The 13,409-nt window shown below is 35.2% G+C and overlaps 1 protein-coding gene across 1 annotated transcript; it reads right to left on the bottom strand.

Annotated features, from left to right (window-relative positions):
• Window positions 1-6,203: 6,203 nt before the first annotated feature.
• LOC117638282 (tryptophan aminotransferase-related protein 4-like) lies at window positions 6,204-12,901 on the bottom strand. The gene is made up of 5 exons (XM_034373420.1): window positions 12,615-12,901; window positions 8,563-8,866; window positions 8,011-8,300; window positions 7,304-7,584; window positions 6,204-6,520 (listed from the first exon to the last, which is right to left on the bottom strand). The coding sequence occupies exons 1-5, from the start codon at window positions 12,899-12,901 to the stop codon at window positions 6,204-6,206; spliced, it is 1,479 nt and encodes a 492-aa protein (XP_034229311.1).
• Between the last annotated feature and the right edge of the window lie 508 nt (window positions 12,902-13,409).

Raw genomic sequence — 13,409 nt, 5'->3', positions numbered from 1 at the left:
TATTCTTCAATTTCTCTTGATTCTTGGTGATTGATCTTTGGTATGAAGCCGTACTTCGATGGATTTTGTTGATTTCATGGGATGAAGCCTTTTTTCTCTGGAATTTCTGTGATTTGTTGGCATGAAGCCTTGTGTGAAGCATTCTTGTTTAGGCACAAAGCCTTGTAGTGATTTCTTGCATTGATTGTGTTTCCTTTTGCCACGTTGTGTTTTTCCGTGAATAATTCTTTGAATCTAGTCATGACGGTGAATTCGCCCAAAATTGAGGGTTTGCTGGGGATGCTTACCGTTCATTTGAATGATGATAATTTTGTCAAGTGGTCCTTTCAATTTCAATCAGTTTTGCAAGGTTATCTTTTTGACCACTTTGATGGCTCCTCTATTTTTCCATCGAAGTGTGTCATTGATACTGAGCTCGGTGTCACTACTGAGGTCACTGATGCTTATAAGAATTGGAATCAGACTGATAAGGCTCTCTTGAGTCTCTTAATTGCTACCTTATTTGATGATGCGATTGAGTACGTCGTTGGTAGTAAGACCTCTGTTGAGGCCTGGACTCATTTGCAAGATAGATATGCCAAAGTGTCTAGGGCACTTGTTAATCATCTTAAAACTGAGTTTCATATCATCTTAAAACTGAGTTTCATACTATGCACAAAGATGTTGATTCTATTGAAAAGTATTTGCTTTGGATTAAGACATGATGATGTGGTGATCACTGCTCTTAATGGTCTTCCTCAAGACTATGACATGATTCACATTGTGTTGCTTGCTCGTGACTCAACCATTGGTCTTAAAGATCTTTGAGCTCAATTGCTTAATGATGAGTCGATTTTGTATTATATATTTAACCTCATTCTTAGTATATTTTGGTTAATATTTTGGAAGAATTTTGATACTTTGAATTATATTTTCAATATAGGACTTTCGACTCTCTCTGGAGCAAAACATAATCAAATGGACGAATTTTGGAGTAATTCCAGTTGGAGGACATTCATGAGTCACTTAGCTTGATTGTATCAAAATTTCAGATTTTTTCTACAAAGCAGTTATTTTATGGCAACAAAATAAAGGAGCAGTGCGCGGTGCTGGAATAGTGACGTATTGGGATTTTATTACGTTTTTGGAGCCCAAGATGACCTCGGATGGGTTTGTGGCCTTTTGGAGAAGTGTTCGGAATGTTTTTATCTTTAAAACAAGCTATCTTGGGCCTGATTTGGAGGAGATTTGAGGCCAAAACGTGGCTGGGCAGATTGTGGGCAGATTCTCCTAATCCAATTTGGATTTTATATCATAGTATTATTTTATTTTAACTTAGTTTCCTGGTGGGAATGGGTAGCCAGGTTTTAGGAGGTATTTAAGGTCTTTCTCACAGCAATTTTGGGGACTTTTCTTTTATGCAATTCTGGGGAAGACAGAGACTTTGGCAAGGGTTTTGAAGAGCTTCTACTTCAAGGTGTTTTTATTCCTATTCATTTGAATGATATTTTCTTTGATTTTAATTATGAGTATGCATAACTAATTCAAATTGCTAGGGCGAGGCCATAAGCCTTAGCATGAATATGTAATTTTATTAATTTACTTATGAATGGATGCATGTTTGCTTTGAATTATTAATCACTGCGTTTAAAATTATCTATCTATTTTAATGACTGATCACCATTAGGATATGTAGACAACTAATTTGATGCAATTTCTGTTGGAACATCACCCTAAAATTGAGGATGGCTTCTTATGATCGGTAGTTGTAAGTTCACTAAGGCAAACATCACGCTCTTAAGGGTTGCATGGTTTTTCAAAGAGTTTTCACAAAGCTTAATGAGTCTTACATGTTTATATTTGATCTGAACATCACAGACGGATTGCATGTTAGATATATATTTTCGCTTGAACATCACAAGGAAAATATGCATTAGGAAAACCTAACCTTCAAAGCATATATGTGGAAATTCATAAGTAATTGATAGAATTGCATAGGATTGTGATGGTGATGGCTAAACCCTAGTTTTCTCTAAATTGTTAGTCTTTAAAAAGAAAACATTTTTCTTCTTTGATGTTATTATTTTCCAACTTTTAGATTTCTTTTACTGTTAATTTAATATTTTCAAATTCATAAACTTCAAATCTTTGATAAAATCTATTTTAGTTATTAATTAAGAGTTAGTTTGATTATAGATTAGTCAAACAATCTTTGGGGACAACGACCTTGCATGAGCATTTATACTACAATTACCTTGTATTCTTGCAAGTATTTTAAGTGATTTTTACCCTATTATGCAGGTTCTAAAAATCCTATCACTTAATGCAGAGAGAAGCTGAAATTCATATGCATGCTCTTTCTCACTCTAGATGGCTACTCGTGCTTCTTCTCAGCCTAATTCTGGTGGTGCAAAACACTTTCCACAAGGTTCCAGCTCCAGACCTTATAATGGTTAAAATGGTCCCCAGTTTTGATCTTCTCCTTAGTCTGGCAAGTTCAAGTCATCTAGATATCATGGTTCTCAATTTTATTCAAACAAGCCTGGTTTTAACTCTCCTGGTTTCAAGCAACAATGGAGTACATCTTCTAGTTCTAAGCCTCATGTTATCCCAGAATGTCAAATCTGTAGTAAGAGGGTTCACACTGCTTGCTGCCAATTGTTTTTATTGCAATACTGGTGATTCAGACTCTTCTCCTGTTATTCAGTGTCAGATTTATGGTTAAAAAAGGCCATGGTGCTCTTGATTGTAACCATCGAGCTAATTTTTCTTTTCAAGGACAACCACCATAGGCTTCTCTCCAGGCTATGACTGCTCACACATAAGGGTTTGAGTCTCAAGACAATTGGATTGTAGACACAGGAGCAACTCATCACATGACCCCAAATTTATCTGTGCTTGAGACTGCTACTCCATATGATCAAGATGACAAGACAATTGTTGGCAATGGGGAAGGTTTGCTTGTTCAACATATTGGCCATGCTAATCTTCCTATCACTTCTTCTCAGTCTTTATTATTACCTAATGTTCTGCATGTTCCACAACTATCAGCTGATTTGCTTTCTGTCTACAAGCTCTGTCGTGATAATAAGTACATGGTTACTTTTGATGATGTTGGTTATTGTGTGCAGGACAAGGCAACAAGGGCAGTTCTTCTCAAGGGAAGGAGTAGCAAAAGCCTTTATCATTTTCCTAAATCTCTACCATTCACCTCTGTTTCTTCACCCACAGCCTTTCTTGGTTAGAAAATAGACCACATCACATGGCATCAACGCTTAGGCCACCCTACTAATGAAGTACTTGTCAAGATGTTGCACTTTTCTCAAATAGTATGTTCTCCCGATTCTTCATCTATTTGCTTAGCTTGCTTAGGTGGTAAAATGTCTAGGCTTCCTTTTCTTGTAAGTTCTGACAGAGTAGTACATCCTTTCATAAATTTCATAGTGATATTTGGGGTCCATCTCTAGTTGTATCCGTTGAGGGTTATAGATATTTTGTACTGTTTATTGATGACTCTACCATATTTATCTGGATGTTTCCTCTTATCAATAGATCAGACGTTTACTATACTTTTGTCAAGTTTCATGCCTTCATTTCTACCCAATTTTCTGCTTTTATTAATATCTTGCAATTTGATGGGGAAAAGAATATTAGAGTCATTTGTTTAAACAGTTTTTGACATCTGCAGGGATATTGCATCAGGTGTCTTATCCTTACAGTCCCCAACAAAATGGGTTAGTGGAAATAAAAAAAAAGGCACATAAATGAGACTTTTGTTACCTTGATGACTGCAGCAGCTTTACCTTTTTAGTTTTTGTCACATGCATGTTTGCATGCTTGTTTTTTGATCAATCGAATGCCTTCTAGGACTTTGGGATTTCGTTCACCTTATCAAAAATTATTTCAGAAACCATCTGAGTTACAGTCTCTATGGGTTTTTGGGTCTGCTGTGTTTCCATGTCTTAGACCTTATAATGATAACAAGTTGCAGCCTAGGACTTGTCAATGCATCTTTCTTTGATATGCTAATGGTTATAAGAGAGTGATATGCTATAACATAGATTCAGGGAGATTATTTTTGTGTAGGCATATTGTTCATCAGGAGACTGTGTTTCCTTTTAAGCTGATGCACTCAACCCCTACCTCAATTTCTTCTCCAGTGCCTAGTTCTCCCTTGCTTCTTCCAGTAGTTTTACCTCCAGCCCCTACCCCAACCACAGATTTTGCTAATATCCCACTTTAGTCATCTATACCACCATCCTTATATACATCTCTACAGGATTCTACTTCATCTGCTACTCTTCCTTGCCCTTCCACTAAGTTGCCTGTCCTTACAGATGCACAATTACAAGTGATACTCCTTATCAGCTCTTCTTCTCCTCCTGATAACGGTCCTCTACAACAGGCTTCTCACTCTACTTCTGTAACCTCTCAGTCAGATTTGGATTAGAGTGTTCATCCTATGACAACTAGACTCAAGGATGGTACAATATCTAGAAAATATTACTCTAATGTTGCTCATTACACACATTCCGTTGATCACTCATTCTCTAGTGTTACTTGTACTGCTCATATTACAGATACTAGACAGCCTTCTCATTTTAGATTGGCTGCTTCTCAACCTCACTGGCAGCAAACTATGAAAGAGGAAATTGATGCTCTTATAGTTCAAGGCACTTGGTTTTTAGTGACTACTCCAAATAGAAATATCGTTGGTAGTAAGTGGATTTACAAAGTCAAGAAAAATCCAGATGGGTTTGTGTCTAGATATAAAGCATGGTTGGTTGCTCAAGGTTCTAGTCAGGAACAAGGGCTGGATTATGATGAGACTTTCAATCTTGTGGTTCGCCATACCACCGTCATTAGCCTTTGCTGCAGCAAATCATTGGGAGTGCGTCGGTTAGACGTCAAAAATGCTTTTTTACGCGGTGATCTTCAAGAAGAAGTATATGAAACAGACTCAAGGCTTTGAAGATGCTATACGCCCTTCTCATGTCTACAAGTTACTCAAGTCTTTGTATAGTCTTAAACAAGCCCCTCGAGCTTGGAATGCTAAGTTCCCAGTTCTCTTCCTACTTTGGGTTTCACTCTATCCCATTCTGATCCGAGTCTATTTGTTAAGCATACATACACTGACATCGTTCTTGTCCTTCTTTATGTGGATGACATTATCGTCACTGGTTCCTCTTCTACATTAGTTCAATATGTTATTACAGATCTGAGTGAAGCTTTTGATATGAAAGACATGGGCAAACTTACCTTTTTCCTTTTTTTGATGATGTGGACTTCCATGTGGACCAAAAATTAATAAAAAATTATTTTACTGTTTAAATTATTTTAAAATTATTTTAAAATCACTCTCTTTCTCCAGCCATCATCGTAGCAACTCACGAACCCAACCTCATCGCAAATGTCTCTTGAATCCTGAGAGGATTGCTGCTCAGGTTGACCAAATGTCTCCTGAATCCTGCGAGGATTGTGGCTTAGGTGACTTTGTGTTTCCTGAGGCCTAAGAGGACCTGTCGCTTTAGTGGCACGAGGAATTGAGGGGTATTTTTGGAATTAAAAGGAAATAAAGGAATTGACAGAAATAAAATGGGTACGCCTGGGTGGTAGACTAAATTTTATTTTCAATGTCTTCAGCGGAAGGAGGTTTTGAATAAGTATGTGAATGGTTATCTAAATATAGATATGAATGCGTGATTTCTCTATGAATATAGATAAAGAACTTGTTTAAGTTTTTGCAACTGTTTTTACAGTGGGGTTAGTACGTTCATTGTTAGTTTCAAAACTTTATTTTTGGTCCACTCACGTTTTTCAATGTTTTGCTCCCCCAGACAGCAGGCATGCACCAGTGAGCCACCACTGGGCAGTTTTCACCTTCCGTCTCATCTTTTGCCGATGTAGGGTTATGTATAATTGAATTATACCTGTAAATTAATCTGTTTAGTTGCTTTGGGGTTGCCCTAAGATTCATATTTAACTGTTCGAATGTAAATATATGCATGTTGGCAGTTGGGAATATAAATATATATTTGTTTGACAAGTGTAAATTTGGGAAATGATAAAATTACAGGGGAGACTCTACTTAATTTTCGGTAGAAGTCGGGCTTAAATAATCATAGAATTTAAATAGAAGGGCAATTTATTCATTTGTGCCGGATGTCGGCCACACACAGGGTTCGGCTCGGATTCCCAAGTGGAATTTGAGTCGGGTCCTGTCATTAGGGACGTTTGGTGATATTAAGCCTAGTCCTTGAAGAGAAGTGTTGAATATAATTGGCTCCTAATAAACATGTGGCTAATTTGTCTTCAAATCGTGGACAAAATAGCTTTGCCGATGACTTTTCTTCCGAGACTAATTGGTTGAGTCGTTGAAGCAATAAATCAAAATCATCTTGGCTCCTTATGAGGGCGAGACGCACAAATCGATCTTCAGCGCCAAACTGAGAACCGCTAAGCCCGTAAACGTTGGCTTCTTCTTGGAGGACTGCATAGCAATCTTTATCCTCTTCCCTTTCGCACTTCACCCATGCATAAGCTGCAGTGAGGAAATTTATTAATTTTTCATAAATGAGATCTTTTGATCACTTAATTAATTTAATTTTCAGAGGTAATAATATTATATATCAGAATCATGTGATCATGGGAACATCCAACAGCCACATCCGGTACGTAACAATTGGTCAGAATCATAGTAGTGTTGAATAGTATGAATATATATTAGCTAAAAGGAAATTATAAATGCTTNCAACATGAAATGAGCAATGAAATTTAGATCAAAGAGAGAAAAGTGCTTCACTGGTAAATGATATATATGCTTGCAACCGTGAAGATTCCCCAACGATAAGGCTTCAAGTGGTCAAGTCCTTTGACGACCGAAACTAATCTAAGTTTTTATGTTGTTCAGTTGTTTGATTACAGTTAATATTTGACGCAATTAATCAATTGTTGTATTGAGCCACATGCAAGCCTGCCATGACCGTGGTGCTCCAAAACTCCATGAAAACCCCATTATTTCTTAAGCATTATATGCAATATTAGTTCAAATATAACTATATAATTTTAAATTTATAGTACTATAGGCCCCCACATATTAGCTTCTAGCTCCGCCACTCTCTCTATGTTTGTAATATTGCAAAAATAGTGGCACGCAGCACACGCCCTTAATCTCACAAAAATGACAAAGTATGCCTAAATCCACGACGGTGCAAATCTAGGTCGTAGGTGAAAAAAAGGGTTAACAATTATTCAATGATGAAAGAAATTGTATGTTACAAAAAATACACAACGATTAATTATATAATAGTGATGGGAATGTTACCTGGTGAAGGTTCTCTAGTTTTCTTGAAAAAGGTGCAGTATTTGGGTGCAAATTTTTGCAGACTAAAGCGATTTGATACAGAGAGGATGTTGCTCAATTTTTCCCAACGCTTCTTCATAGTGTTATATCCGAATTCAAAAAAATCCTTTCCTCCCCCTTCAAGGACTACATTCAAAACCTTCAAAGCTCTCAGCTGAGCATCTCGAGAAATACCCATGTTATCTATGAGCGTATACATGGTCATTTTTTGGAACACAGACTCATCCTTTACCACAGCCCACCTGTGCAAGAGCAACAAGAACAAATATTATATAGCTACCGCAAAGGGTTTTGTTTTCAACTCGATGCCTAAATGGAAAATTGAATAGGGGGCCTTTGTCTTTTTGTATAGAACATATACTAGCAAAGGACTTACTAGTATAGTGTTTTGGAGCAATTGCTCCCCCTATGAAAGGTCCTAGATTCTAGTCCTAGCATCCGTATAGTGTGTGTGAGTTTAGTATAATATATATGGCCCCGATCAATAGAAAAATGTCAAAAAACGTCATAGATGCAGTTCATTTTCTGCATTTTTCGTTCCAGATATATGTTGTGATATAGAAGGGAAAGAAGTCTCCAATAATAGCAAGGGATAAAGTTTATAAATAAAATAAAATAAATAGAAGTGAAAAGATATGCAAGAAAATGATGGTTAGGTTGTTACGTACCCGAATCTGCTACCAGCATGGCCAGTGAGCTTAGAAATTGCAAATATCATGATATCATCATTTGCTGGAGTAGGAATTGCTGTAAAATGTGGCCAGTAATAGACACGATCATAGATTGCTTTGGCATTTGGACCTTGAACATTTGCCTTATTCAACTGGCCATCAGGATTGTTTGGTGAGGTAACAAACTCAATAACATTAGTAGCATCTGAGATGTTCTGCAACAAGGATGCATCTCCTCGAAATACATAGTCCCTCGAATGAAAAAACTCCATTTGTATTTGGTAATACTGGGAAAATCGAACATCAAAACCGTATATATCAGTCAGCAGTATATTTGTAGTAGTACTAAGTACTATTCGTACCATCTCAATTGGTGATTTTATGTATACAGGTATCACCCACCAGAGAAGTAGGTCCACACACGTACACATGTTAATACTATCTATATACTACAGAGAGATAATACAGAAGTTGATTTCTTGAGATGATACAAGTTTATTTATTTATTCTTTGTACGTAAAATATGTAAGCAGTAAGTTAGGCACCCACATTGTAATAAGGAATTGAAGCTACAACACTTGCAGGCGAGGAGGAGGAGCTTGAATTATGGGAAGAAAGTGCATGAACTGCAGCATTGAGAAGTTGGGTTGAGCCAGCACCAAAAACAATGTATCTTCCTCCAGTCACGGCATTTCCAACGATGGCATGAAGTTTGCGAATGTGCCTTTCAAGCTCTGCTGAGATGTAAGATTGATCAGCAGAGGTATAGCTCATTCGATGCCAACCTGCTACTACAAGTGCACTTTTTGATGCATGTTGCATCCAAAATGGCTCCAAGAAAAGTGGGTCTCCACTGCATCCAACAGCACACATGAGCTGATGATGATGATCATAAAGTGTAGATGTGCCATTAATATATATATTTTTTTTCAAAAATCACCATTAAATTACTTAGATCCAAATTGGAAGCTCCGTTCAATAGGATGTAGAGCCAGCCTTGGCGAGGGCAACTAGGGCCTCGGCCTGGGGCCCATAATTGAAAGGGGCACCAAAAAAAAATTCCAGTTAAGCCATATACACGTATGGAACAAAACAAATAAAAAAACTAAAAGTCCTCAGAAAAAAGTAAAAAATAACTAGGCCTGCATATTTGTTTAATCCTCCCCAAAAGCAAGTGCTAACCCATATATGCTAGCAAATATGTTGTTTTTTAATCCTAGCCCCAAAAAAGAACAAAAACAAAAAACAAAACCAGACCATACTAGGGTTTAGATTCTTGTTGTCTCAATTTTCCCTCACTCACAGAGTCACACCGGAGCCTCTATCCTCTCCATCGCCTCTCTCTTTTCCCTATCCTTTCCTCTCCATGGCAGACGAGACAAAGCCAATAGAGCTGTAAGTCCTTTCTCTTTGTCTATTTATTCTCTATGTTGCTGCTATTTTCCAAATAATCACTTTGTATGGGCGTTCTTGTAGATTCAAGGTCGCCAATTGAGAACTTATTCGTTGAGAATTGAGATGGGTTTCAGGTGCAGACCCAGATAAGCAACAAAGATAATTTTTCTTGGGTCTTAATCTGTTTTGCAGGGGGAACATGAGTTCTATAATGGATTACCAAATGAATTGTTCATATTCATTTGGAAGAATAGGCAGAAAATGAAAATGAATTGAAAATTTATGATGCAAAAATGGCACATTTACTATTAGAAAAGTTTCATGTAAGAGAAACTAACTGCAAATTCCCTATGGATGAACACGATGACATTTTTCCTCAAGTTATTATCGTCAAACAATAACAAATGGGAAGGCTCATGTTGTAAAACCATGAATGCTATAATTTTAATAAAATTAATTAATTGATAAAACATTATAATTTTAGTGATTACTTTATTTATAGGGCACACTTTACATTTTGCCTTGGGCCTCAAGTTACCAGGGCCGGCTCTATATTAGAATGAGAAATTGAAAGGAGCTTTCAATTTGGAGGTAAGTTTTAATAGAAAAGGTGGAATTAGGTAGAGTAGCTTTTGGCACAAATTAATTTTTTTGGATATTCCCTTTGTCAAGCCACTGTATTACCCTATTCTTGACATGGTGACAGAAATCTTGGTGGTCACTTATGGAAGTAATTAATCTATCCAGTAAAAAGAAAAAAGAAATATGAACCTGTCCTACCAAATTTTTTTTGGCTCCATAGTCCTTTGCATGTGAAATTTTGTGTTTGAATTCCTTTCCCTCGATATCGTTTGTGTAAAGAAAAAAATACTACACTGTAACATTATGCAGTACGTAGTGTTGTATTTGACATAGAGTGAAGAGCAAAATAGTTCATCTGAAAGCTAGTAGAAGCATTTAAGAAGCATGATGGAGGAGATGGTGCCAAAAAAGATCCCCTGTTGATGAAAGGTATAATTCTTTTCAGAAAAATACGTATAGCTACCATCCACTACTCTTTGTCTATAATATTGTATATATAAGGAAATATTTTATTCTAAATATAAATTCAAAACTATTAGAGTGTTTATTAAGAATAATCCTCGTGATCTAAAAGACCTCTATTTTAAAACATTACATTACTAATATATGTCATATGAGTTTTGTTTTTTGGAATCTTTCAGGGGTCCAAATTCCATAATAAAAGGAAAAAAACCAAGTCCCTAGAAATGCACTAAATATATTAAGGGTCATGCTAAGGAGACCAACTTTAGATATTAACTTGTGTACCATCTTTCTAGTAGAGGTGGTACCTATCAATACAATGAGTCTAACGCTCTATTGGAGAAATGATACACAAGTTGGTATTTAAAGTTGGTCTCCCTAGCATTTTCCATATATTAATAAAGTAAATTGAGCTTAGACCCATAAAATTCATTTTTAATCACCTACAACCCTTTCTTTTATTTTTCTATTTAAAATACCCAATTTTTTCAAATAAAACCCAATGACTAGGATCCAAGTAAGCAAGTTACCTAATCTAGCTTAAAATTTGATTTATTCTATTTTTTGGATTCTAAAACTACCCTTATTTACAAGTAAACATGTTTTGTGGGGGTGTAACTAATGACACACGTTCTCATTCTATAAATCTATGTGTAAAATCCAATTTCAAACTTAAATGACCAGTAGGATATACAAGGTCGTAGTATTTCTATGTTTTTACATCTTTGTAATCAGACTTCATATTTTATTTATAATTTATTCCAAGCATTTCATTAACTGCCATAATTGTTATTAAAACTCCCTATTAACAACATATCAATCGCCCTATTTCTTTTGGTTGTCATTCCCTCTAACATATGGCCCCTTAAAATTGCAAAGAAAAAAAATATGTAAATTACATATCCAATAATGTAAATATGAAAAATATAAATATAAATATATCCGTATAAAAATATAGGTATATTATTTACCAAAACAAATTAACAAAAATAGGTCAATTACTTTGTAATTGAAATTTTCATACATTTTTCATAAATTAAAAATAGGTACACAATAATTTATAGAAAACAGGTACATTATTTAGAAGAAGAAAAAAAGTTCATTATACTATAGGTAAATTGTTTTACTAGGTATACATTATTAGAGAAAAAATAGTTCATTATCCTAGGTAAATTGTTTTGAGAGAGAAAAAATAGGTTCATTATAATAGGTACATTATTTTGAGAGAGAAAAATAGGTACATTATTAGAGAAACAAAAATAGGTTCATTATTCTAGGTAAATTGTCTTACTAGGGAAAAAAAAAAATAGGTACATTATTTTGAGAGAAAAAATAGGCTCATTTAAAAAAAATTGTTTTCATAAAACAAATAATAAAAAGATGATCAAATTATTTTTCATAAAACAAGTAATAAAGAAAAAAATAGATACAATATTTGGAGAAAAAATAGGTTCATTAAAAAAATGTTTTAAAAACAAAACAAAATAGATTATCAAATTATTTTTCAACATAATTAGAATGTACACTATTATTCATAAAACTATAATAAAAAAGAATATTGATCGTATAATTCATAAAAAGAAAACAACCTTAATTCCTAAATTTAATATTGAATTTAAATTATTAATACTTTAAATAGATTACTAGTCGTAAAATAGATTACTAATACTTTAATGTAGAACTTAAATCAAATAAGTTTCCAAATTAGTTCCTACATCCATTATAACTATTTGAAAATATTTCCAAATTGAAAGGGTGTCATTAGTTACACCTCCCATAAAACATTAACTTATAAATAGGGGTAGTTTTGGAATCCTAAAAATACAATAAATCAGATTTTAAGTTATATTAGGTAACTTGCTTAGTTGGATCCTAGTCATTGGATATTATTTGAAAAAATTGGATATTTTAAATAAAAAAACTAAAAAAAGAAAGTTGTAGGTGATTTAAAATGAATTTTATGGGTCTAAACTCAATTTACTAACAAAAACTTCGAGGCTATTTTTTTCTTTTCAGTACAACCTTTCTGCCGTCCGAATTTCCCAAGCTCCCAAACTAGCTAAGAATTTAGTGTTTTTATTTTGTGTGTGGGTGTGTGTGTGTGTGAGAGAGAGAGAGAGAGAGAGAGAGAGAGAGAGAGAGAGAGAGAGAGAGAGAGAGACCTGCCAGCATTTGCTGCACAACCAGTCAAAAACTCAGAGCAGTGAGGGCCTCCATAGCAAGAACTGCATTCACAAACAGGCTCCTTGCCATCGAGAGTTAACCCATCCAAGTAGGCTTTTCCATGCCCTGAGCAAGAGATGGCTGCAACATACTCAGCTTCTTCTGCTGCCCTTCTGCTCCAACTCAGTTCCCACTCTCTACCCACATATAGTTTGAAGATCAACAACAGATTGAAAACTAAAGAAAATGCGAGGCACACAAGGTAGAAGCTTTGTAGCTTAGCCATATATACGTCTAATTTCTTCTTTTTTTTTTCAGGCTCTTGCATAGGAGCCTTAATGATGATATATATAGGAGACTTAATGATGTATGTAAAACGATCTAGAAATACGACAGCAATGACAAATGTAATATGCGTTAGGAGGCAAACCCTTGACGACTTTACAGTCCACCATATATATATATAATATTACATATATATCTACACAGTATATTCACGGAAAGCCTTGACGACTTTACAGTCCACCATATATATATATAATATTACATATATATCTACACAGTATATTTACGGAAAGCCTTGACGACTTTACGGTCCACCATATATATATATATAATATTACATATATATCTACACAGTATATTTACGGAAAGCCTTGACGACTTTACAGTCCACCATATATATATATAATATTACATATATATATCTATACAGTATATTTACGGAAGCTGCACTGCATGTCGATTAAATTCAATGGCGGTGGTGGGCTGTAGCCCGCGGAAGTTTTTGGGGA

The sequence above is a fragment of the Prunus dulcis genome, chromosome 8 (assembly GCF_902201215.1).
Source record: "Prunus dulcis chromosome 8, ALMONDv2, whole genome shotgun sequence".
Lineage (NCBI taxonomy): Eukaryota > Viridiplantae > Streptophyta > Magnoliopsida > Rosales > Rosaceae > Prunus > Prunus dulcis.
This window is presented reverse-complemented; position numbering and strand designations above follow the sequence as displayed.

Coding starts and splice junctions, on each gene's coding strand:
- LOC117638282 (XM_034373420.1), bottom strand. CDS start 12,901: ATGGCTAAGCTACAAAGCTTCTACCTTGTGTGCCTCGCATTTTCTTTA. Junction 8,867..12,614: donor TGTGCAGCAAATGCTGGCAG/GTCTCTCTCTCT, acceptor TGTTGGATGCAG/TGGAGACCCACTTTTCTTGG. Junction 7,585..8,010: donor CATGCTGGTAGCAGATTCGG/GTACGTAACAAC, acceptor GCTCTTGCACAG/GTGGGCTGTGGTAAAGGATG.